The 25,796-nt window shown below is 38.3% G+C and overlaps 2 protein-coding genes across 4 annotated transcripts in view; one reads left to right on the top strand and one right to left on the bottom strand.

Annotated features, from left to right (window-relative positions):
• Window positions 1–22,721, top strand: part of LOC105196685 — a 75,437-nt gene extending 52,716 nt beyond the window's left edge. The window contains exons 3-9 of one of the 2 annotated variants that reach the window (XM_011162732.3): window positions 2,172–2,329; window positions 4,012–4,229; window positions 5,846–6,072; window positions 6,895–7,221; window positions 7,483–13,501; window positions 14,349–14,640; window positions 14,737–22,721. In XM_011162732.3, coding sequence (XP_011161034.1) covers window positions 2,172–2,329; window positions 4,012–4,229; window positions 5,846–6,072; window positions 6,895–7,221; window positions 7,483–13,501; window positions 14,349–14,640; window positions 14,737–16,321 — 8,826 coding nt within the window. In that variant the 3' untranslated portion in view covers window positions 16,322–22,721. The remainder of the gene's footprint in view (window positions 1–2,171; window positions 2,330–4,011; window positions 4,230–5,845; window positions 6,073–6,894; window positions 7,222–7,482; window positions 13,502–14,348; window positions 14,641–14,736) is intronic. The other variant, XM_011162733.3, reaches the window with a different exon arrangement.
• A 574-nt stretch (window positions 22,722–23,295) lies between these two features.
• Window positions 23,296–25,483, bottom strand: LOC105196686 (cell division cycle protein 123 homolog). 2 transcript variants are annotated; one of them, XM_026134907.2, is made up of 7 exons: window positions 25,219–25,483; window positions 24,893–25,135; window positions 24,674–24,778; window positions 24,124–24,346; window positions 23,842–23,964; window positions 23,509–23,768; window positions 23,296–23,398 (listed from the first exon to the last, which is right to left on the bottom strand). In XM_026134907.2, the coding sequence occupies exons 2-7, from the start codon at window positions 25,100–25,102 to the stop codon at window positions 23,336–23,338; spliced, it is 984 nt and encodes a 327-aa protein (XP_025990692.2). In that variant the 5' UTR covers window positions 25,103–25,135; window positions 25,219–25,483; the 3' UTR covers window positions 23,296–23,335. The 2 variants fall into 2 exon arrangements, with proteins under 2 accessions (XP_025990692.2, XP_011161036.2); XM_011162734.3 differs by having other exon boundaries at window positions 24,893–25,115; window positions 25,219–25,469.
• Window positions 25,484–25,796: the final 313 nt, after the last annotated feature.

Here is a 25,796-nt window from a genome sequence, read left to right as displayed (position 1 = left end):
CTACGTGGTCCTTGGTAAACATTGTTTGCCAAGGGAACGTCGCTTCAAAGTCCCCTGGATAAATGTCATTACGCTTGTTATGTGCGACTGCGCTTTTCACTGAAAGAAACAAGCGCACGGATGCAGTAGGGTCCCTTTTAACCGGTTCAAAATGGCAACTTCTTCGATTTTAGAGACCAACATTGTCGGTCCTTGCTATTGAGAACGTATAAAATAGCATTTCAGCTTTTTAGGAAGGTACAACCTTTCTATTAAAGAAACAGGGCATTTATTATCGGAGAAAACCTAGAATTTTCAATGAATTTCTCTTATCTGTGAAAATTGTGAATTTTTATGGAATTTTATTGATAATCAAGGAAATTTTTGGAATTATACTTTTGAAATTCTATTTCTTTCTCTTTTTGATAAAATGGTTTTTATTTTTTTTTAATAGTGCAAAATGTTAACAATAAAGTGATAAATATAGGAAATACATCTACATTTACGTGCATTTGCGTACATTCACGTACGTTCTTGTATAACTTGCGAGTTTTTACAAAAAATTAGCAACAATAAAGGACATAAGAATATATTATTCTAAAATTTCTAAATTGGTGCTTAATTATTTTTCAAATTCTTCCGATGAGTTGCAATACGTTTCACGTATTAGAAACAGATTATTATATGCCATTTAGTTCATGTTATTTTTTTGTAAAATTTTTTTATATGTAATAATAATCAAATAATTTTTTTGTGATTATTTGATTAAGAAACATTAAAAGACATAATTAAAAATATTTAAAGAAACATAAAAATTGTAAAATTAATTTATTTTAAAGCATTATGGAATTCTCTTATCCTATTTAAAATTTTAAATAAAATCTTGTAAAATTATATATCCAGGAATTTTTAGGTAAAATTTAAATACCCAGCGAAAGCTCGAATATATATATGTATATATATATATATATATATATATATATATATATCTTGGAATCAAACTTAGATAATTTTTAGAATGTTATTTGTAATATTTAAATTTATCGAAAAAATTTGTGTTATTAAAATATTTATAAATACTTATTTTATTTTTAATTTTTATTACGAAGCTACGCAATTAATTTAATAATACAAATTTGTGTTTATCTGTATTACTGTTTGCAGTAGAGGTAATCTTCTTCTCGCGAAAGCAGCGTGTTCCAAGAAACCGCATAATCCGAAAGCTATTTCCTCACACGCGACAATACCGTATTTTTTACGTAATACAAGCCATATCACTGACGTAAAAATATCGAGTGTGCTGATGTATCGAACGCTAAGAAGTACCGTTCTCTTTATGGAACATTCTATCGGGTCATGGCTTTCAATATTTCGTTCTTTCTTCGAGTGAAAACTTTGCGTTTCTTTCTCCGTCGGTGATCTTCTCGACACGACTATCTCTTCTGAATTTATATATTTCTCAATCTTCTCTTGCGTGGTTCTTGATCTTTCGGTCGATGGATCGATTTATCAATGTCGGTTAACTATGGACTATGGCATAGTCTGCTCTTTCGTCTTTTCTTAGACGAAAGAACAGACGTTAAATATACATATTGCAATTACTCTCAAATTAATAATTTTGTACATCAATATACTTAATTAACTACATTAATAGACTTAATGTATTTCGATATCTTCAGTGAAAACAAATGTAAATAGACCTGAAGATGCAAAAGTGTATATTTAATATTTTATTTGTTCAAATTTAATTTATTAAATGCACGGAAATACGTGGGTGGAAATGAAAGATAGATAGAAGGGCAGAAATGCGAAGACGGATATAGGAAGCTGAGAGATACATAAGATATAGAAGCAGACAAACACATTGAGTTAATTAATTAGAGTTACTAAGGTAAGGTAATATTGGTTGTTTACCGCCAACGTAAATAGCGAATATCTGCAGATAAATACGATTTGCAATTAGACGAGATGAGAAGTACGTTCTTAATCGGACGAAACAAAATTGATAACCGGGGTGTATTGAGGGGTCCAGTACAAAATGCGAAAAACGCGGTTCTATTAGGATGAATCGTTGCATTTTGCGTCAATCCTGACGCGACGATTACTCTCTCACACACAGTTCCTATATCCCTCCGTTCTCCGATGATTTTCCGATTCCTCTTAATTAAGCCAGCGACTTCTTCGTTTCGTAGGCGATCGAGGGGCTCGAGGCGACACTGAGTGACAGCAAGAAGAAGGTGCCGTACAGCGACAAGGTGAGTGCGCTTCTGGCAGCCTGGGAGTATGTCACCAACTTTATTCCTACGGCACCGCCTGAGGCTATCCAGTCCCTCATAGAATGGACTCACAGGTGGGTACACGTCGACCGTCGATCGTTGTTGTTGTATCCGTAATTATGCAGCCGACCCTCAATTAACGGCGAACTCGTTTTAGGAAGACACGTACGAGAGCGTGGGGATAATTATAACATCGTTGCATAACTATGATCGTCCCCTGTTGTCGAATTACATCGTTGAAAATAGGCATATGTTAAATATATTTTAATTGGAAAATGAACGATAAGTCGAACGGGCTTAACAAACTAGTAATCTATTATTTTTTGCAAGTAAAATATCATCATTAGAGATATAGCGTTGCATAACTATAATTATTTTTCGTTGAGTTACGTTGTTGAAAATAGACATGCGTTACGTCTACATTGTAATTTTTTTAAATTTTTAATACGAAATAAGTGTATTGTTCAAAATTTATATTTTGATTGAAAACAGGATCAAGTTAAATTTGCCCAGCAAACACCAGTAGTTTAATTTTTGTATAATTTAAATAATTTGGAATACCAATTTTATTTCGTGTTCTTTTTTAAATGCCTTTTAGAAATAATGAGTTGGGAAAGAATTCTTTTTACAACATCATCCTTTTAGTCCGCGTTATTATCGTTGTACTTAATTGGAATATTTAAATAATTGAATATATAATAACGACTCTGCCAAGTTATATTTGCCATTTAATTATGTTCATTATTATTGCATTATGAGATATTTCCGCGTGCGCGTATATGACCCATTTAATGCGTAGCATGTTGACTTTTTTTGTAATACCGGCCGGAGCTTTTTCGGCGTAAAGGTAGCGTGAAACGAGTTTCGATGTAACAGCGTCGTTCTACGGCAGATAAACGTGATGGGAGAGAGAAAAAGCGAGAGAGAGAGAGAGAGAGAGAGAGAGAGAGAGAGAGAGAGAGAGAGAGAGAGAGAGAGAGAAAGGGGAAGAGAGAAAGAGAGACAGATTACATTGAGTAATGAATCTGCACGTATGTAGTACCGTCATACAAACGATCCTGGAATTTTGAATAGCAATGCGACGCAAATTCACGTTAACGTGACGGGTATACAACCGAGGCACCCTATGGGTACAGGATGGTCCAAAAAGGGACGCACGAGAACATTATTCTTCGTAAAGTTTCCAGTCTTCTGTAATGGAGGTCTGATTAGCGAGCCATTCGGCATTGTTGCTGGTGGATTAATTAAATCTCGTGGGTGAATTAGACGTGAATAAGTAATCAAAAAGTCTTCGCCTTTTAATTTAATTTTAACCCAAGTTTTTTGTTTACGGACCTCGCCGTTGCTAATGCTAAGACCGGAGCAACAGATTATCGCGAACTGACAAGATCTGAATTAACTTTTCTTATCACTTAAAATATTTTATCACGTTAAATCTATTTATATAATATAACAAATCTAATTATGTAATGTAACATATATTGGTGATAGATTAAAAATAACGAGTTAAAAGGAATAAAAAAAAAATATTAATTTACTCAGAATTGAAACGTCGATTTAGCTGGAATTCTGACTTTCCAGAATGCAGATATCTCTTTCTCTTTTTCCTTTTTATTTTAACGCTCGGCCTCGCGATAGGCACTGCCGAGGTAGATCGCGAATTGGGAGGTAAATACGAAAACAAGTTCGCGCAAACACGTCGCCGACCGTTCTTTTGCGTTGCGACTCACTCACGCTGTTGTTTTCTGTTATACAGACATACATTGACATTGGTATTGCGCGGGGAGTGGCCGAAATTGGGAAAGGCACCCAAAACACACCTCACCGTAACGCTGCAGAGGTGTTTAACTCAGCTGGGGCAACATCCCGCTACACCCAGGTGTACCGCCCTGCTGGCTCTGGTGATCAATCCATGGACGAATCCCGTCCTCGACAGCATACTTAACGGTCAACCGGATTCCGAACATGAGGAGGGTAAGAAAAAACGAATTATTGTCGTCATTTTGATATAACACGGCCCCGTTTTAAATTTGAATAAAAAGTAAGCTCACGTGTCGTTAATCTTATAATATCTTGTGCCCAATATCTCGATGGAAAAGTGGGTTGTTTGAACAAGTATATTTGCGCGCACTTGCTTCAACCCTTAACCCGGTGTTGCCAAGGTGAAAATATGTGGCACGATTACCAAGGTAGAATTTATTAAGAACTCCAGCTAATCTAAGATCTTAAATTGTGAAACTTTTAGAATATTTTAAATCAAGTTTGAGTCAAATTAGACCAATAAAGTTGGTATGATCTAAAAGTGTCTTAGTTTTTTTTTATTAGCAATTGTGAAAATAACATTTATGCTTCTAATATCTGGGAGCTGTTACATTCTGCCTTAAAAAATCAAATTAATTATATTATACACCAGTTGACGTAGAGTTAAAAAAAATTTTTTTTTTAAATACATGATAAAATGAAAAATAATAATTGCTCAATTTTGTACATGTACCAGTTACATTTTTTCAGCGTTAATAGTACACAGAACAAAATATTTGTTTTTCTAAAAAAATATTTTTTCTAAAAATAACTATTGAAAATAATAAAATAAAGCAGATATTTCAAAGACTCCATATCCAAGTTGAGAGTAATAATATATAAGAGAAATTCGATATATCATCGTGTTTGAATGTTTAATTTTAGTGTGCTGTATTTAATATAATTATAGTTAATATTAGATTTAAAGATCTTATTTATAAATTATAAAAGCGATTAATTAGACCAACATGTGGGACACAAAAAGAACAGATTTACTAAAGTATTTCAAAATTTAGTTTGATACAGATCTGAAAATAATTTTGTTGGCTCCTCAAAATAATTATGTAAAAAGCTTAAACCAGTTGCTAGAATGTCAAAACTTATTACATACTATATAATATTATTATACTGCAAAAAACGTTCTATAACTATTTTGATAGTCCAACAGAATTATTTTTAGATTTATATCCAGCTAAATTTTGAGATACTTTAGGAAAACCACCGTTCTTTCGATATAGATACGTAAATTTAAACGATAGTCTCTCTGTCGTTCAAATATTAAATATATTAAATTCTTAATTATTAGTATGATCTCTGGTTATTTTATTTGTCCAATTGTGTCTCTTTGACTTCATAATTTGTTCAGATGTTTTTAATCTTCGATGATCGTATATTATGAATTTATAGAAAAAAACTAGAAGTGCCATTTATACCAATGCCATTTATATCAATATTATCGAAAAGCTTTTGTCCTCTTCGTATACATATATTCGTGATATTTCAACACTTTTATTTTAATTCCGTCTAAATTATTCGAGGTTCTTTTGAATATGTTCTTGAACAATTCATGAATAAGTTTTTGAAATAATCCAGGCAGCAAGCTGACGTTATTTTGGAGTCAAAATGTCGTCAAGTAACGTCAGCTTGCCATCTGGGAAGTTTAAATGATAAATGAATTTGTCAACAATCTCTGGTATTTTTCGCATCCCTTTAAAAGTTACGGCGTTAATACGCTGTTGAATGGCAACCAGCGGGAGGCACGTGTTTTAAAGAGTGTTTTGCGCTTTTAGAATTCTGTTGTTCGGAGAAAGGCGAGCTGCTGACGATGAGACTGAAGATACTCTGCGAGGACCGCTGCGAGGACATAGCGGTGAACCTCGCCGCCGCGTGCGTGCGCTCCCTCAGACGAAGCGATCAGCTGCGGTCGCTCTCGGAGTCTCATCACGTCCATTACATGATCGACGTGTATATCGTCCTCTTGTACAAATTGAAACGCACGCAAGATATTTTCGCTCAAGTAAGTATCAATCAAGATGGTTAGATTGTCTTGAATGGACGTTTATTCGATTCAGATTGCCAAAAGTACGTAAAGCACAAATAGCTCTCCAAATTTTAAGCGGTATTCTTAAACCAATTCATCATGGTTTGAAGAAGCGTGACGCATCTGATGCTCCAAATGCATCATCGGAGATGTCAGATCACTCTATCATGAGTCATATTGACCTACTTGCTTAATTTGCCAAAATTTGCTGAAGCGCGAGGGTGTAGTCAGAAAATTAAAAAATGTATTTACGTTGTCCGAAAAAAGACGTTCTCTTAACATTTACTGGTTATTGCGGTAAATATCACCGCCTCAGCGAAATTGGTAAAGACGGAACGTCCGGGAAGGTCTAGGTGCGATCCTTGGCTGAAATGGAAGATATTTTTTGTAATGCTTTACTATATTTTAAGATGCTCATTAGCAATGTTATTAGATTTCTTATCAATTTAATTTGTGATATTTGTGATTACGTACTCTGGCCTCAGTTTAGAAATATATTTAGGACCGACAAATGAGCAACGTACAGTTTGCATAAACTAGAAATAATAAAATTTATGCAAATATGTTAGACCAAGATCCTCTTCGACAGAATAATTTTTTCCTTATTTTTTTTCCTTATTTGTTATTCACATTTCCATTTATTGTTTAAAAATGTATCTTTCGAACGATTGGAATTGTGGGAAAGTAGGATTACACATTTAGAAAATCGATTCGTTTCCACGTGAATTGAAGAAAGGCGAATTTTGCGTTCTGTGCGAATATTGCCGTGTTGGACTTCATAACTGCGCTTTGTTACAGTTAAAATTAATGGACCTCAACGACGGGCTCGAATTGGTCCAAAGGCTTAGCGGTGAGAAGCCAACGAAGTATGGAACGGCGCGTGTTTGGAGAAATTCGATAAAGGCTGCGGAATTGGTCGCGCAGTATCTCGTTACTGCCGGGATGGTACGACCGGTATCGGAAACTGGTGCAAATATTTTGGAGCAGATTTTGAACTCTTGGGCACTGCTGCACGCAAAATTGAAGGATGTTGCACCGACTCTGCCTGGCATGATTAGAAAATTAATTGAACCCGCGGAAAGTGCTCAACATATTTATATCTTCTGTGCAGTACTTGCAAAACATGTAAGTAAAGATTTAATCTAAAAAAATTGAGTATACTTAAAAAACATAAAAAAATATTTTTTAATATGTTCTTTTGTCCTACCAGAAATAATAAAAAAAATGTATTGTGTGAGATTAGAATTACTAGTAAAAATTAAATATTTTAAAAGTTAATAGAAGAAATAGAAAAATCAAATTTTATTGTGTACAGCGGCAAAAGATTAAGTAATCTTTTTTCAATTAAACAAATAATATTTTTCTTGGATTTCTTTTTAATTGCAGTTCGGCGAGAATATAAAACCTTTGGTGATCGAACTGTACATCAGAGCGCTAACAACGGATATGAACGAGCTGGAAAGTCAGAAGGTGAAGTCGGACAAGGATAAGGTGCGCGAGACCGCCAAGCGTCTGAGCACGCAATTCCTCAAATTGGCGGACGTAGTAGACAGCAATATTGGCATCGCAAGAGAATGCGTTTTGACAGCATTCTCCTTACATCCTACTAGAGCCTGTTACGACAGAATAAAGGAATTGGCAGTGGCGTGTGGAAAAGCAAAAGAAGATGGCATATCGCAAGAGGAGCCAATTATCAAAGAGGAATTAATTAACAAGGAAGAAACAACTATCAAGGAAGAATCTATGGAAACTACAAACGTTCATCTTCCTGAGTCAACCATTGAGGTTGAAATAAAATCTGAACTAACAGAAGATAATAGTGTTATGGACACATCGTTGGCATCTTCGTTGAGTTCGACAGTTTTAGAAACACAGCTGCTGCATCAAAATTCAACCATCGCAAAGGACATAGATCTTCAAAACGGTCAGGTAACGAAAACGTTTGAGCAAACCAATCAGTTATTGAAGAGCCTGTTGGCAAATAATACCGACACGACATCGTCTGAAATGCCAACACCAGCGACGTCAAATAGCGACAGGTGTCCGTTGCATCTAAAACGTGAATCTTCATCCGACCTCGGCGAGCTTTGTTTCAATTATGGCGAATTCACCGATAATAATCAATTAAAAGATGATAAATTACAATTGGACGAAGCTAGCACAACGCCGGAGAAGAACGTAGAAAGAACATTGGACGCGTTGATTTTAATCAAAGGCGATGCGGTGACTGGTTCGGCGAATTATGACGAGAAATCTGTGCCCAGCCAAGTGCTAGATGGCGAGAAATTGGGTTTGTCGCCCCAACTGTGCGATGATCTAGCTGTAGTATTGAGTAGTCCACGTTACCACATGCTCAGTTGGGTATTGGACTGGAAAGAATTGAAGAATTTATGCGAGCGGTATCTGGAAAATACCGAGGAGATGCGCAATACGAACAAGGAGCTTAAGTATCTAAACATTGATTATTCTCAGTTCAAGGATTGGCCATCGGAAGACGATACGAAGGATGTTTTCTTTGGTATCGAGAAAGGCTACGAGCAGTGGGTCGACCTGCCGTCCGACAGTTCCGAGCAATTCGGTAGCTTCCAGCCGGCGGCCGGCTATAAACGTTCATCGGTGCGTCGTAGTCTGGACGACACCACGACGGATTCCGATAGTGGTAGTGTATTACGTGTGCGACGTACCGCACGAACACGAAAGATTCATCGATTGGAATCGTCCGAAAGTGACTACGATAGCACTGAACGTAAACCAAAGCACTTTAGAAATAGGATCAGCTCGGTGTCAGATAGCGACAGTAACACGCAGGATAGTCAGACTGACAGTCTAGGCAGTGACGGTTGTCGATTAAAGACTAAGAAGAAATCCAATAAATCGAGTGGCAAAGAATCCAGTAAGAAACGTGCGTCGAAAGCATCAAACCTCACTGTCGAGTCTGTTTCGCATTTTCATATGTTAGTAAATGAAGAGCGGCACACGAATGCGCACGAGGACGCCAGTGGTTCTGATGTTAGCAGCAACGATATCATTACTCTCTTTTCTGCCGATATGGACGAAAACAAGCGCGAGACGATCAAAGGATCAGCATACACCGCAGCGGCGCAATTAATCATTACATCAAGTGAACCGATTCCAAGAAGAAGCGATCCAGCGGTGCTGAAATCTCTTAGGATGTTCAGGTCGAAAAAGTCGTCGAGAATCTCGCAGATTCTACAGAAAAATATGTTAAACAAGAACAAGGATGCTAATAACGGCAATCGAACGGATACCGAACAACAAGCGACCAACAACATTGCGAAATTTGCGCCAATGCTGAGCACGCTGAATCTGAACCCAAAGATTGTGCTGACGCGCACGGACGAGACCGATCATAAATTGACAAGCCGTGTCAAGAAACCGCAGCAACGGTTAAGTAGCGGTGACATCACCAGCGAGCTGATGAACATACAGAAATCGATGCCGTTCTCGCCAAACAAAAGTGTAATTACGTATCAGAAAAAGCCAAAAAATCGTGCTGCTAGCGTCAAGAATAACACCGGCAGCAAGAGCGACATATCCTGCTCTGTTGTAATTGACGGACGTTGCGATAATCTTCATCATCATCATCATCATCATCATCATAATCATCATCATTTTGGCTCCGTCAAGTCTAATTTGAATAAAACCAAGTTTGATATTCTAGAGCAGGCCGTTAGGGATTCCGATATATTGGCCAAAAATGTGCCGGGTCTGAACTCGCTGGATATGATGGTACCACCGCGACAGCATTCCACAGTGAATGTTGTCCAGCTTTCCAGAAGTAGTGTACCACAGAGTCCAAATTCCGCCACAGGAACATCGACAACCATTAACGTCAGTGGTAACACACCGCCGCGGCCGACACGCACTCCAAGCGTGGCTAGTAACCAAAGCAGTGGCGGTGGCAACGGCAGTATACAGCTGCCGGGTACCCCGTCCTCGACGGGTGGCCACGATAGTGGAGTTGGCATGAGTCCAGCTGGTCAGACGCCACCGTTGAGATCATCATCGAACCTCGGAATGCCGGACACCATCGGCGAAGAGGCCAATCAGCCATTGGACGCTGCGTCACCGTCGACTATCGGCCTGACGATTCCGACGACGATGTCTGCCAATAATGTTTCCTCAGTGGTTCATCAACTTGAAATTACTGCTACCGAGTCGTCAAGTCCAATAAGAATGGCGCAGTTACGCCGTGCAAATAATCAGCAGAATAATCAATCACCGAAAAAGTCACCCTCTTCGCCGTGTTCTGCGGGTGTAGGAATAACTACAATCACAACAATGACGACCGCGACGACCACAATGTCTTCAGGCGGAGTGATCGCGCAATCCGAATCGTTAAAAGTCATCTGCAAATCCGGCAGTTACCAGCTTGCGTCTATTAATCCCAATCAGATTATATCCAATCAAAGGAACATTTTAAGCTTGCAAAACCTAGAGGACGGTAGCGGTACAAATTTTATAAGACAAACGACGCAACAACGTAGTGTGGATGCAACAGGCAATGCGTCGTCTAACAGAAACGCTTATGACCGACTAACTGGCACAAGCACTGTGAAGAATACGTCGCAGACTAGTCAGAACACTGGTTTACCTAAGTTCCAACAGGCCTTTCGTAAAACTTCCATCTATACTTTGTCGGATGCGACCGCAAGTGGAGTTGCTAATGCTGCGACAGATACACCGCTGGGTAGCGTTCAACAAGTGGCGACGACATCCGCGCAGAAGACAACGAATTTATCAAAGGCGGTACAGACGTCTGTACCGAATAATCAACAGCAACAGCAACAACAGGTGAATGCTGTAAATGTAAATGTGCAATCGATCATTCCTAATCTGCAAATGCAAGCCGGCAGGCAGATAGTCAACATTGTGAATTCCGGTAATAACGGTCCAGCAAACACTCCCCTCAGTTCAAATCAGACTACGAATCCAACACTTACACAACTCGTGGCTCAAAATGCCAATTCGTCAAACACCGGCGTTATTTATACGCACAAAGTAATAGCCAATAATCCGAATCAGCTAAACATCATTCCACCAACGATCATATCGCACGGCAATTCGGCACAAAGTGGCAGAACTCCCGTGGTCAAACTTAATATTATCCGTGCGCCAGTTAGACCACAAAATGTCACGGGAGCTATTCAGGTCTTGACATCGAGGTTACAGCAACAACAACAGCAGCAGCAGCAGCAACAGCAGCAAGCCGTAAGAGCAGACAGTCTAATTGGTTCTCCGATCGAGGTAAACAATTCGGTGAGCTCGACGACTCTGGAACAATTACGGGAGTTCGAGAGTGTGCTGGAACAGGTGAAAGAGAGAAGTATTCAACCGCAGTCTCATCAGTCGACCTCCAGTAACGCAACCACGACAGCCGTGCAGACGCAGACCACCACGCAACAGACTCAGGCAAGCAAACAGCAGCAGCAGCAACAACAGATATCCGTTAGTACTTTGGCGCAGCAACTGATGATGCCGACTCAATCCAGCTCAAACAGCGAACCGTTTGCCAGCAATGGCAATACCGTGACATTCCAACAACAGGAATCTTCTGTGTATCCACAGAAGGTCTCTCTGGCCTATGTAAATCCAAACAGCGGCACTACCAAAGTGGCGGCCAATTCTACGACACCGGTGGTCGTAGTCACCAGTTATTGTCAACCAGCAGCATCACCGGCGCTGAGCGTCACGTCTCAGAGTTCTTCGAGCCCATGCGTGACGCCAGCACCAGCACCGATACCACAATCGGCTGGTAAAACACCATCGACGCCGCCATCCACTGCAACTGGAACCGCCGCTGCTGCTAAAACTAATGTGAAGAAATCGACACCCAAAGCGGTCAAGAGCAGTGCCACTAATACATCCAAGGCATCACCGATTCCGAAACCACAGCAAAAGCCACAGGAGGACGAGCAGACTGCTCAGCGAATTTACGCGATTCTTGACGAATACGCAGAGCAGCTGAGAAACTCGCCGGATCTTAATAACAAACCGGCGCCTCGCAGAAGATCCAATCCGCCGACCAATCCGAGTCAATCATCGAAAAGAAAGAAATCAAGCTCTAGCAAAACCAAGCCAACGGTGGGACAACAGACTTCCGAATTGAGCCCTAGCACGGATGATCTCGGTAGAACTATGGGCAGCGAGGATTCGTCCAGTGGTATTGTACACGTACAGGACAGTCCAGCCGGTTTCTCTGCACCAGAAGAACCTTCGATGAGTGCGGACGCAAGTGCAGAGGTACGCAATCTAACGAGCGACTCGAATGACGGTGTTGAAGTAAATGTGAAACGGCGTAATCTCATCTTCACGGAGCCAGGCACAGGTCAGCCTACTCGTGCAGTGATTGTTCAGGAAGCATTGCAATCCAGCTCGGTGAGCGAGGCGCTCGCTTCGGTAACGAGCAAAATGAGCGGTACGTCAGTACTAATGCCTACCAGTATCGTGGTACCATTGATGAAAGGTTCCCAACAGTTTCACATAGTGTCTGGAAACAAGTTGATCACGGCTATGCCAACGGCTATGCGCACGGCCAGCGGTACTGTTCCCAACACTTTACTGTTACAATCTTTTCTCAATCAGGGCAAGTTGATTTCTGCGCAACCGCAGGTCAAACAGATGAAGATGCAGCCCACCTTGCAGACATTATCGAACAATAATCAAACGCTGACCGGCGCGCAGAGCACGCCCGTGGTGATATCGCAGACCGGAAGCACGCAGTTTTCTGCAGAGGCAGCTACTGTGACGGTGTCGACACCAGATAAGCCCAGTGTGATTAGTGAGTTGACGTTGAAGAATGATGCTGTGGCCACCGGTAGTGCGATTGCGGTAGAATCAACGCCGACAAACGCTATCGTGGTGAATAAGAATAATCCCACTCTCAGCTTAATCGGAACTCGGAACATCAACGAAATATCGGACAGTCAGCAAATATGCGGCGTCATCACCAGTAATCCGACACTGCAGAACACGAGGTTTTTCAATTCGAACATACACAAGTTGTCGTCGGCGCCTGCCACCTTGAAGGCGGAAAATGTGGTCTGTCTCACGCCGGCTACTGCGGTTTCACATTCACCAGAAAAGAAATCACCTCAAGATGGGCAGATACATGAGAAGACGGTACCCATACAAACGGGCACTGCCATCGCGCTCGCCTTCACTCAACAAACTGATGTGAACGCCATGTTGAACGATGCAAATCAACAACAGCAGAAGGACACGAAGGAAGCTTCCACCGAGATAACGTCCGGTACCAAAATCATTTCACCGAAAACAGTAAAGAGAAAATTCGACAACACTATCAGCATACAGGAAAACATATCGCCGAGATCTTTGATTTCCTCGAGCATTGCCACATCATTACAGAACAATATAAAACTTGGTAAGAATTTACTCGACATATAATAGAATGTTTTATTTTCTTTATAAATTATGTTAGTACATTTTTATACGATAGATTTACACATAATTAATTGCTGATAGATGTTATATAAGGCTAATTTTTAATTATTGTTATTTATATACAAAAGTATTTTGATTATTTATTAAAGCAATAAAAAGTAAATTGTTGTAAGTTTAAGTTACATTTTCTGCATGTGTATTTCTTTAGTCATTATCTTTGATATGTAGGATTGTTGCACCAGTCGCTGAACAGTCGCCAATAAATGACTGTTTAGAAAAACTTAAATTAACATAATAAGACTTCAAAATAATAAACTGCAAAATTAATTAATATTGTTGAAATCTAATTTTTATGGAGATTTTATTAAAATGTAATTTTTTATTTGAAAATGTAATTGTATTAAGTTATTTTATATTTGTTCATTGACTGGTCTAATTTCTTATTTGTTCATTGACTGGTGCAGTGACCCTATATCTTTTTTATGTTTTAAACTTTTTTGTGTTTAAATGTTCAATTATTACTGTTTTTATATTTATTTCACAGCAAGATATGTAAATTTTTATGATAATAACTCATTTAATTATTTTTTTGTTTAAGTTAAAAAATCAAGATGCAAATAAAAATTTATTTGTAATAATTTTTCCAAAATGATTATGATTATTTTGTCAACTTATTAAATGGCATAATTGCACTATAATTTACAGAAGAATGAATCTTTGAAACAATACTTTGTATCAGAATAATTTAAACAGCGTACCGATTCTCGCCATAGACAATATATGTACATGTATCGACAATTAATACTCGCATATTGTTTTTCTTATAGAGCCTATGTCTTCTATTACTTCCACAAACAAGCAATCGAGCGTTATTGATAGCACGACGCAATTCCTGGTGACCGGTGGACCGAGTAGTTCGGATAGCCAGGAGTCATCTGTGCAACAGTCCACCGAGACAATCGATGGATCCTGCAAAGTTGGAAATGGGTTGCTGTACGAAAACGCACACTTACAGGAGGCTTGGGAACCGGAAGGAAAAATCTCGCCGGAAACGCCATGGAGATACAATCCTACGACAATGAATACACTGAGTAACGAGCCATTGAAAGCATATTCCAGGTAACGATTCAGATTATTATACATTGTAAAAGTTTTTCCATCTAATTTAAATATTATTTAAAGCCAAATCATTTTTTAAATCTTGACATTTTTAAGAAAGAGAATTCGACTGGCCACGATCAATTCCAGGGATAATGACAACTCCGAGAGCGTGCTGCAGATTATCAACAAGGGCCAGGGCATCGAGATGGCGAGCGGACAACTCTATCAATCGAATGCAAAAAAATACTTTATGAATCATACTCTAGACACTCCATACTCCAACAAGAGTAACTTGATGAAATCGCAGTTGATTCCCAGAATGGACCGCGAGCTGATGCAACAGAGGATAGAGAGAAAATACGAACGTGAACTCAAGCTGCAAAAAAGCTTGTCAGAGGAGTGTGAAGACCTGGGAGTCGACGAGCCTAGCACTAGCGAGCTATTCCCCGAGGCAGAGCTACTATTTGATACGAATCATTCGCCGTCGTTTGATCATTCCTCGCAAGATGCGTCCTGCAGTCAGTCTCTGGGTATGAAGCCGTACAACAGTTCATTCTTCCGATCGCTAGACTCGTCTAGCGGTAGCAGAGATGCAAGTCCAACAAGCGATTTCAAGACGAACGAACGCAAAAAGAATACAAGTCAACGTGCGAGAGCTTTAAAGGATCCGAAGAGGAAGCGAGAGAAGGAGGATCTGCAATTGGGTATCCCGAAACATATGCGATTGGCTCTGGACAATTTAAGTCAGGATGAAGCGTCGAATAGCAACTCTGATATCTCCAGGCTATCACCGGCGAATCTTGGCTCTTTAGAGAACGACTCGTCAAAAGATATGAGTCATCGCGTCAAACTTACCTCGAGGAGCGGCTCGAAAGAGGGAACACCCAGCAGCGTATCTAGCATACCATCCAATATGAAACTGGACATTGACTTGGATTCGGAATCGTTGCCACACAGTATGAACGTTAATAACACTTCGACAGCGAGTTCAGGCGACGAAAGCTTGACTTTGCTAAGTGGTAATACTGTGGATCATCATACTATAGAGTCGCCATTGTCACCGTTGACTGGACCGCTGCTGTCTACGCACAAGTACACGTATGCCAACAAAAAACGCATGTCGTCGTCCAAGGTGCGTATGGATTCGTACATGGCATGGGAGAGTCCAATGTCCGAGCGCACGAGGTCCAGCAGCGACGATGAGGATTCTAGCATCAGCGAATCAATTGGTAGTCAACTAGAAGATAACATCACGTTGAGTAATGGCCTGGAGGATAGTGTACAAACGTTAAAATCTTTGTCCTCCGATCGGCATTGCACGTATATGAAGAAAAAGGATAAGATAAATGCCGCAAGAGTGATCTTAAATCGCGCTGATCACAAATCAACAATAGCAGCAGCGACACTTCCAAAACGGATTCCCAAGGCAGATTCAATAACAGCAACAGAGTCAATGATAGTATCGAGCGATAAGATATCGGAGGCATCGGAGGACGAGACGAGCAATATTGTGCTGATGGAACCGGCAGATTGTCGCGCTAGAAGATCCAGTTTGCGTTGCCATGTAAAGAAAAACTGCGCGTGCTGCAATGGCTCGCCGGAACGACCGAAAAAGAAAACTGCGGCGACAACAGTCAAATCGACAGATCAGAAGCTGAAGAAGCGGCTATCGTCGAAGCAGCCTAGCAAGAAGAGGTAGTCCTAGCGATCGAACGCTTGCGCGAGCATCGCAACGTCTTGTTATATCATTAGCGTATCATCGTCGTCGGTGGTTTACAATGCGACGACGATGCGGGCGTTTCAGCGCGATCGAAACCGGACCGGGAGCGATTTGACGCTTCTCGCTAAAAAACACGATTCAGACAGCGAACGATCTTATCCATGGATCAAAAGATCCATGACGATGGCACTGTAAATATTATTGAAGACGCGCTTAAACGCGAATTCCGTGAATCTATCATACTTACAATATTTGGAGCATTCAGCGGCTACACTTGCACGCAGGCAGACGAGCTCAATTATGCGAGCAAAAGAAATATTCTCCATGAGTTTAAATTAACAGTGGATCTACTTCACGTCTATTTGCGTGCTGTGTACGTGCATATTGATATATGTGTGAAAGGATGCGTGAAAGGAAAGAGAAAAAGAGAGAGAAAGAGAGGACGAGAGTATAATAAGCATACGATTTACTACTAAATAGTTCTCGTCGATAACAGTAGGTCATCCCTCTACCATTAGGTGTTAATTACGATATTAAATTGTAAGGTACAGATCATTTATGTATGGCAGACTTAGATTTTAAATCGTTAAGGACCGTTTAGCGATGCAATCTAGTCAAGTGGTGGGGTATAGGCGACGAGTGAACAAAGCGTTAAGGTAAGAGAAGCAAGCGGAAACCATAACGATCGTTAATAGATCCCTCGCAAAGTAAAGAGAGAGAGCCTGAATTTATATAATTCAACTTACAGTATGTCTATCATGGCAAAGCTATTCCACGTTGTAACATGGTGTGGTCAGACTGAATAGACAAATAATAATAGAGTTCTCTTTTCGAAGAAATATTAGAATATAGTAACAAGGACGTGCGGCGATCCCGTGAGGAGTCGCACCGTCTTTGCCTTTCGTGTAATGCTTACCTGTATCTGTATAACTCTAACTTTATAGAGAAAAAAAATTATCGCTGTAAATTCTCGGCACTCTACTCTTAAACGATCCCCGAAGAACAAGGGGTTATTATTTGGATAAGACCGATACGCCCGACTTAAGTATGCGAGGCGTATGTGAGATGGGAGGAGAGAGAAAAAAAAAGAAAGATGTGGAGTGGCAATAACATGTTCTACGGATCATTCTAACAGCTGTCTGTTGTACGGCCCGACCATACCTTGTCATGGTGCATGTAAAAATCCACGATTGTACATTACGTAGATAATTCATTAAAAAGGTATAATATTATATATATATACATATATATATATATCGCTGCACTTTAGTACAAAAACGCTTCACTTTGTTTCAGATGAGAATGATAGATTTATATCGTATCTCCGTGTGCTGTCGTGAAACGTGTGAATGCCCGCAAATTTTACTATGGACTTAACTTTAAACTTGTAACTTGTAAAAGCTCGTAAGAACGGGATAGAGGCTGCGTGGGAGTATAAGTTTATCTAACATTTCGTTATGATAATTACGATTAACGTACGTCGGGCGCTGATATCCATTCCAAAATTTTTTATCCCGGCGCACGGTATATATGTATAAATATGTAGAGTATTACATCGTCGAGTTTGTTCTTTCTCTCTTTTTCTGTTCTCTTTCGATGTTGCAAGAAAAGAATATCATAGCTTCAAGTAATCGAGGTGTAACTGTTCCTGTGAATAGTGTCTCATTGCGTGATATGAACCAAAGTGAAGGCTCTGTCGAGAAAGTATGAGAGAAACGCGTAATGAATCCATGTAAAAAGCGAACAGCAATACACGTGTAGAATATGTAAATTATAATTAAACTAATTCGATCATTCTGTAGATTCTTTGTTTTTTGTTCTTTTTTATTTCCGTAGATTAATTTAGTTATTTCTTTCAGTAATCGTTAATCTTATGTTTAGAAAAGAATTAAGGCTATATTATTTGTTGGATATAACAATATATATGTATATTATATTCTATTTTACATCTGATGCAAATATCACATGATTATTTGACGCTAAATGAAGACCGAAGAGAAAACTTTTCTATATTATATTCTTTCCGAATTTAATGTTATTACTGATATTAAAATTATAAAAAAGATAGATACTTATATTTATATGTAATACAATATTATTTTCTAACAGAATAGCGTCAAATAGAACTGTCGTAGAGCGCTGCAAATGTTTATAATTAATATTTATGTATATTACGTGGAGATTGAATCCAAATGAAGTGAATAATCGATTCTTCTGTTATTGCGTTTCTTCCTGATTTACACATTCTACACGTACGCTAGCAACTGAAATGATTAATATCTTTCTCTCCGCGAGATATATGTGATATAATCGTTTCATTATAAACTGTAACTATATCGCGAAACACGTTCCTTTCGATTTTCCCATTCGGTTAAACGAAGAACAAGATACCTACCTCGTGTGCTTCATCTCTTCCTAGTTTATCTCGATTACGGCTCTGAAGTGTGGAAATTTGAATGTTCCACGTATGTAATCGTTCAACGTAATCGAATATCCACGTATATTTCTCGTATGATGTAGAGTTGGTCTATGATCTCGCGACGTGAAAACGCGACTCGCGTTTCCGAGAAGAAGCACGTTGGCGCTTTTCTTTCTCTTTCTTTTTTACGTACCGGCAGTTATTTTATTTTAAATACAATTCGAAACGTTGAAAATAATTTGGATTTTAACTACAGAAACAACAATTTTATAACATTGAAAAAATATATGTAAATAAATTATGTTTCCAGGAGCATTTATGTTATCTCGTTAGGACTTTTCTGATTAGGAGCGATTAAAGAGCGTAAAATCTGTATAACAATGTAGCGTTAAAGCGACCTTATTGTAGCGTGGCCTAGATTACACATTTTTCTTTCTTGATTTAGTTTCATCTACGGTCTATCTCTTAAGCGAGATCAACCGTATTATTTTATTCCGTATTTCGAAATCCGATTTTATGTAATCGAGGCGGTCTACACAAATGCGTGAGATTTATTTTTTAATCGAAAAAAAGTTTAATTTATATGGATTAAATAAATTGATTTATAACAAAGGAACAAACCACCCTTCTTTTTCGTAGACCGTCTCTTATTTTGCATTTACATAATTTTCTTTTGCGGCTTTCTCTCGGTGTGTTTCAGCGCGAGAGGAGTGTATCCCAAAAAAAAAGAAAGAATCGCGTTTCCACTCGAACTATTTGTATAAAGCGAGGACAACTTCAATGTATTTATTCCCGCAGTAAAAAATTAAGAGAGCGTGCTCTATCTTCCTGTATATTAAAAAGAGGAAAAAGAAAGGGGAGGCGGAGAGGGAGAAAGAAAAATACAGAGAAATGTGTCGAAGCGGCGTGTCTCCGCGTGTATAAAAATTCCGAGCGAGTGTGAGTCTCGCACCAAATAGAAATGCGTATTTTTTGAATGGGAGATAGCTTCTAGCTCACGCACGTCAGACGTGTGTGCATCACTCGATTCATCGGTGATAGTCTGGCCTTTCGCCACCCAGTTTAGTCGTACCAATCGCATTTATCATAGAGGGGTGTGTAGTCTTTTTTCATCGTTAAGGCAAATCCGAGAGGCGGACTCGAGGGTAGGAGCAGGAGGGAAAGAAAGAGAGAAAAAGGGGGAAATACATTTTGAGACAAGGATCAGAACCGATGCAATTTCGGCGAGCTCGATTTCCGAGGCTGAAAATTATCGCGAAGATTTCCGGATCATTACTAGAGAAAAGTGAATCGAAGATCCGATCTTACCGAGATTCCGCATCGGTTTCAGACTTTAGAGCATTTGCGGATCAAGGCGAGATTTTCTCAAAGCAAAGATTCTTCAGGTACTTAAAGCGATAGAAGGGCAGGGAGAGAGAGACAGAGAGAGAGAGAAGAAAAGAAATAATGATAAAATAAAACAACCCGCTTTACACTGGCCGTTAAGCGATAACTTAAGAGTTTTTGTATCGTATGTTTGTTAAGACTACTGTTTTTGTCACTCAACACCCTACCAGTATTCGAGAGAGAGAAAAAGAGCGAGTGAGAAGGAGTGAAAGGGGATCGTAAGAAAGAGAATTGAGAGAGTGTGCGAATGCTGTTGTACGTCACTTTAGTATCATTAAAACGAGCGACGTATAGTAAAAGAATAAAGAAGAAAAGCGTAGAGGATAAAGATAAAAGAGTGCGAGCGAGCGGAGGAGAAACGGTGGCGGAGGATAAACGAACGGCCGTATACCGCAACACGTACATTCATTAAGCTACGCAATGTCGTCTAGCACAAATCAAGTCAGAAATAATTTGAACGATCAGATATTGTAAGAAGAGAACCGAGGGCGAGTATGTGAATGTGACGTGAAACTAATCACGGATGAGAACGCGAAGAGACGTGTACATAACAAACGATAGGAGAACGATGTTAGTCACGTGTTTCGCGAAGGGAACATTTCTTAGATGGTAGATTAAAAAGAGAAGCGTTTAGTTTAAAAATATTAAAATGTTTTTTATTTCCGTCTCTGTTAAATACTTAAAAATGTTTTAGTTTTAAACGGTGTTTAACTTTAAAATACTAAAATGTTTAAAGATAAAATCATTAACAGCTTAAGGTCCGATTGCACCAATATCGTTTAACTTCAAACTCGATTTAACTTCCTTTCTAGTTTTAGAAAAGGATAAAAAGTAAACCGAGTTTAAAGTTAAACTATAAACGGCGCGAACAGACCTTAGTTTAGACCTGTGTTTAAAGTCTAAACACCGCTTAAAACTAAAACTTTAAGTATGTAAAAAAAAAACGAAGGCAGAAATAAAACATTTGAATATTTTAAATTAAATATTTCTTTTTCCACATACCGCTATACATACGCGCTGAATGTTGTTAAAAAACCAGGTGTCCTTCGAAAATAATGCGCTGAGAAGAGGTGACCTCTCGCAATCTTGAGAAGAGACATTTCCCTGAAGATCGTTATAAAAAATCGAAAGGCTTTTATGTAAAAGGGACTGCGCACCGCTCTGATTAATGTACATGATATTAATTACTCTGCGTTATTTCGAGGATCCTCACACATCTTACTGTTTATCGTTATTTATAGGAACAGTGATGCGCTGCAAATTTATTTTTATCACGCGAAATGGCATCGTACTTCCCTCTAGAAAGAACTAAGCTTATTTTTTCATATATGGAGGTGCTTGGGACCTTTTAGATAAGATCCGTTCGACTGGAATTCGCGTGTATATTGTGGGCCAGAGACCGATGCACAAATTGCAATCGCGATCAACGTGGAAGTTTTCCGTAATAATGAAACGGCGACGAAGCAATCAACCGTATTTCGCTCGCGGTGAAGAAGAGGATACTCTGTAAATATGGCTTTATTTCGCGAAGCGACTTCGCAACTTTTTTCATCGTATTGCACTTGCGGATTTTCGATGACGGGTTTTTGCTTCGTATCGAATTAAAAGCGCAATTATCTATCTTTGTCTTCTGGATGAAAAAGAAATTGGAAATTTAAACAGGATTGCTGATGCGCGAAATGATGGAAATATGATTTGCTTCCCACCGAATCTCTAAATCTCCCAGGCTAAATTATTTGATAAAAGTATGGTAGAGAAATGTAATCGCTTCATTATTGTTAATCTAAAATGATACCCCATCCAGAAATTTAGAATCGTCATTCACTTTTTAAGTCAAAGTTTAGAATAATATTCCAGTAGTATTTTTCTAAGAATTCGTAAAAGATTGTAATTTTTATATTGGTTTTCAGCATAATGTAAACTATATATACATATATATGTTATTATTTATATAATAACATATAATTTCGAAAGAAATGTCTTTGCATTATTATTAAAAATTGATGAATCAATATGTTACAAAAAATTAGAATTTAAGCATTTGTATTTTTCGTCCTTAATACTCGGCTGAACTGTACAGACAAAGTGCGAGGCCCGAAATGCGAAAAGCTGCTGGGTCGTTTTGCGAGAGAACCGGAGCTCGGATTTCAGTAACGTACCATTAATTCACTGATGAAAATTGTAAAATCGCACACAGTAGTCGCCCCATCCTATCGATTTTGTTTTTATGAAGAGATTGTGAGAAGATACGTGAGGGAGGAACAGAGAGAAACATAGAAAGGGAGAGAAAGATGAAAAATACTCCTTGGATATGACTGTACAGCATATTAACTTGTCCGGAGGTACATATATCGGAGATCCTTTTTCAAAACTGAAGTATTAAGGATTGCATATTGTACATAAACAAGACATATTTTCTATATAAGGGACGTCGCTCGGTAAGAAGGCCGATGGCTCGAAAAATACTGCAATATTATGATAATTCTTTCAAGCGGTAGGATAGCCTTTAATCGTTTTATGTAATGTAATGATAGAAAAAGAGAGTCTGGCAGAATAAAAGTGAAAGTTCTGTATTTAAATATCTTGTCGGTGTACATTCATTCACATACACACGTACACACGCGTCACATCCCAAGATGTAGGAGCGATTCGGTGATCAGGAGCATTTAATTGCACGTACTTGTGAAGGTATATAATTTGAAAGTTCACGACACGTTATGAAAGTTATCGGGAATTTTTTAAATTCGATTCACAGATCATCACGAAGTGATTTATGTTGCATGCAGGTAATTCAGAATTTCTTGTAACACGTATTGTACCGAAGTGAAGAAAGAAGAAACGAAGAACGAAGAAATTGAAATTGAAAACTTACGAGGAGCGAAGTAATTTGAACAAGTTCGATTATTCCTTTTAGCATTGATGTAATCGAATGATCTCAAAATGTAGGATTTAAACGGGCTAAAATGTAATATATGAGATTTAAAGAGTAGAATTCGCTCGTTTTGTGTAATCTCGCGTATATTTATTAGAGCATGTACTTACCATTAGATAATAGCTTTGGGAAAGATAACAATGTAACAATAACTACAGTCCCTTTCTTTTTTTTTGTATCCCTTGTACATGTGAGTAAAAGAGTTACAGCTGTTCGTATATAAGAAAAACATGTTTATTTATACGTTGTACATACATCAAATACTTTCTGAAACGTCGGCATTTTCTCTTTCATGCTCTTTCCGTTGACTTTCCACCTCCTGCAACAAAGAAATTTCGTTTGTCGTGATCAAGCGTCGAATCTAAAGGTAACGTTGATACAAATCGTTTAATTTTGCAAGAATATTTCTTTAGTAATTGGAAAATGTACCCTCTGAATTGCTTCCAGTAACGTAACATTATCTCTTGATTGCAAAAACTCGCTGATCTCTTGTGGAATACAAAACTGCACAGGAGGTTTTGGCTGAATACCTATTTCCTCTCCAATAAAACGGAACTCCGGCGTGTTTTCAATATGATTTTGTAATTCCTCGTACGTAAAAAGCGTTCCTTTCGTAGACGCTTCGTCCATTGCACCAAAATCTATTATTTTTACCTTATCTTTTCTATGTCGTACAACGTCGAAGGAATCTGCCAAAAATAAACTCTACAAGTTACAAGAATTCGTGTATTTTTGTTAATTTTGGTACAGTGCTCTGCTTACAGTTACGTAACGGAAATCTGCCTTGGATGCGCTCGGCAAACAAACTCTTGATGTCTGTCTGTATATCATATTTTTCTAACTCGTTAGAACTGTGGTATTGTGATATATCCCTCTGACTTATAGCTGCATAAGAGATATGACTCATTATCGCGAGAGTTGACTTTGCAAAGGCAGACAGAAAAAAACGCAAAGACAGTTAATAAAATTTAACAATCGAGAAATAGAAGTCTAGAAATAAAATCTAGAAATAGAATAAAAAGAAAATTGAGTCAAATAAATTACCAACGAGCTCATTATCCATGACAAAGCAGCGAAATTCTGTGCAGGGATTAATATCCCGCCATTGTTTCAACACCAAGCAGAATGGCAGAAGATTCTCACAGTTCCTCAAAGACTCTACGATGTTCAGATCTTTAGCGATCCTGTCAGAACTTTTCAATAACAAGTAAACCTCTTCTAAAGTATTACATTTAAGAGTTTTTGTGGGCGCAACCCACATGGCATCCTGTAAAAGAATTACAATTACATATATAACTTATATTATAATTTTCTTAATACAGTTATAGTATTATAAATATTCAAACAAAATGTTATTACAAAATTATATTGCAATATTGATGTCCTTATAATAAAGAATTTATAAACAAACTATTTGATCTATGAAATAACTCGTTTTAGAAAAGGAATTTTTGTTTTTTACCATACATAGTATTTGTTCATGAAGACACATGTTTATTTCTTGAAAAAATATGAGAAAATTTTGGAAGAAATTATTCTTCTAAAATAATTGATTCAATTGTGAAGTAGGAATGAATAATAGAAAATAATTTACTGTAGGTGTACTCCAGTTTGTTTTAACAAATACCCCCTCATATTCGTCTAATACTTCCTGTATTTGTTGACTGAATTCAGGGAATGTTGGTTGATAATCCGTTTCCTACAAAAAATATTTATATGCAAATTAATTACATTGTTATATAAATTACTAATTCATATGATTTTGTCATCTCTCAAACAGAATAGAATAATAAAAATAGAATAATAAAAATACCTCATCTTCATGTGTCACCGGCGAGCCATCAGACCATTCTGAATCTTCTGGTAAGCATTCCATTGCTTCAAGAGGCAAGACAAACGTATCATGCTGCAAATACTTCAGAACCTCATTGGGAATATGAAGAATCCTAGCTTCCAAAGTATCTTTCTTGAACATTGGATACCAAGTAGAAAAGGAGCATTCCAGTTTTAAATCGTTCACCATTTTTTCCAAAATCCTTTGTATATTTTATATGCGCTTTGTTTGAAATTATTTTATAAAAAATATTGCACATTAAATTATCAGAAAGAGAAAAATATGTATTTAAATATTGTACGTACCAAACTCGCAATTTAAGAAAAGTAGTAGTACTTCTTGTTTCAATTGGCTCTTTTTTTGGATATTAAAGTTAAACTTGACTAACAATTCAAATTCTTGTAGTAAAAGTCAAATAAATACAATATAAAAAGTAGTTTTATAGTTTTCTCTCTTCCTACTACTGCTCGAGAGGCTCGAGATTCGATCGTTGACGACTATTGAGGTTAAGAAACCTGCCATACCGACGTAGACTGTGGTCCAAAATTTACTGACTGAAAATCAATAGTTTACGTTACGTATACTATAGCCAGAGAGGAACCTGAGAGCGGCCATGGCGGCCTTTTTCCTATAACGCTTCGAAACTTCCGTACACTAGTGACGCACATCTATTCTGGTCAGAATGGGAACTACGTGTCACATCCATTTTGCAACCCGTCGTTAAAAACAGTGTGGACAACAACCCACATCCATCTCTCGAGAAATGGATGTAGGTTGTTGTCCGTGCTAACATCCATTTTGCTGCAAATAAAATCTGACGCGTATCGCGTATGTTGCATCCAGAACAGGGGTCGAGAATGTGCACAAATGATTAATTACGTCT

Source organism: Solenopsis invicta, chromosome 3 (genome assembly GCF_016802725.1).
Source record: "Solenopsis invicta isolate M01_SB chromosome 3, UNIL_Sinv_3.0, whole genome shotgun sequence".
NCBI classification, from domain to species: domain Eukaryota; kingdom Metazoa; phylum Arthropoda; class Insecta; order Hymenoptera; family Formicidae; genus Solenopsis; species Solenopsis invicta.
This window is presented reverse-complemented; position numbering and strand designations above follow the sequence as displayed.

What these genes read in the sequence shown, in the direction of transcription:
- LOC105196686 (XM_026134907.2), bottom strand. Translation starts at nt 25,102, where the DNA reads ATGGTGAACGATTTAAAACTGGAATGCTCCTTTTCTACTTGGTATCCA. An exon ending in CGGTGACACATGAAGATGAG is followed by an intron (nt 24,779 to 24,892) that starts GTATTTTTATTA and finishes TATTTTTTGTAG; the next exon opens with GAAACGGATTATCAACCAAC. An exon ending in CATGGATAATGAGCTCGTTG is followed by an intron (nt 23,965 to 24,123) that starts GTAATTTATTTG and finishes TCTCTTATGCAG; the next exon opens with CTATAAGTCAGAGGGATATA.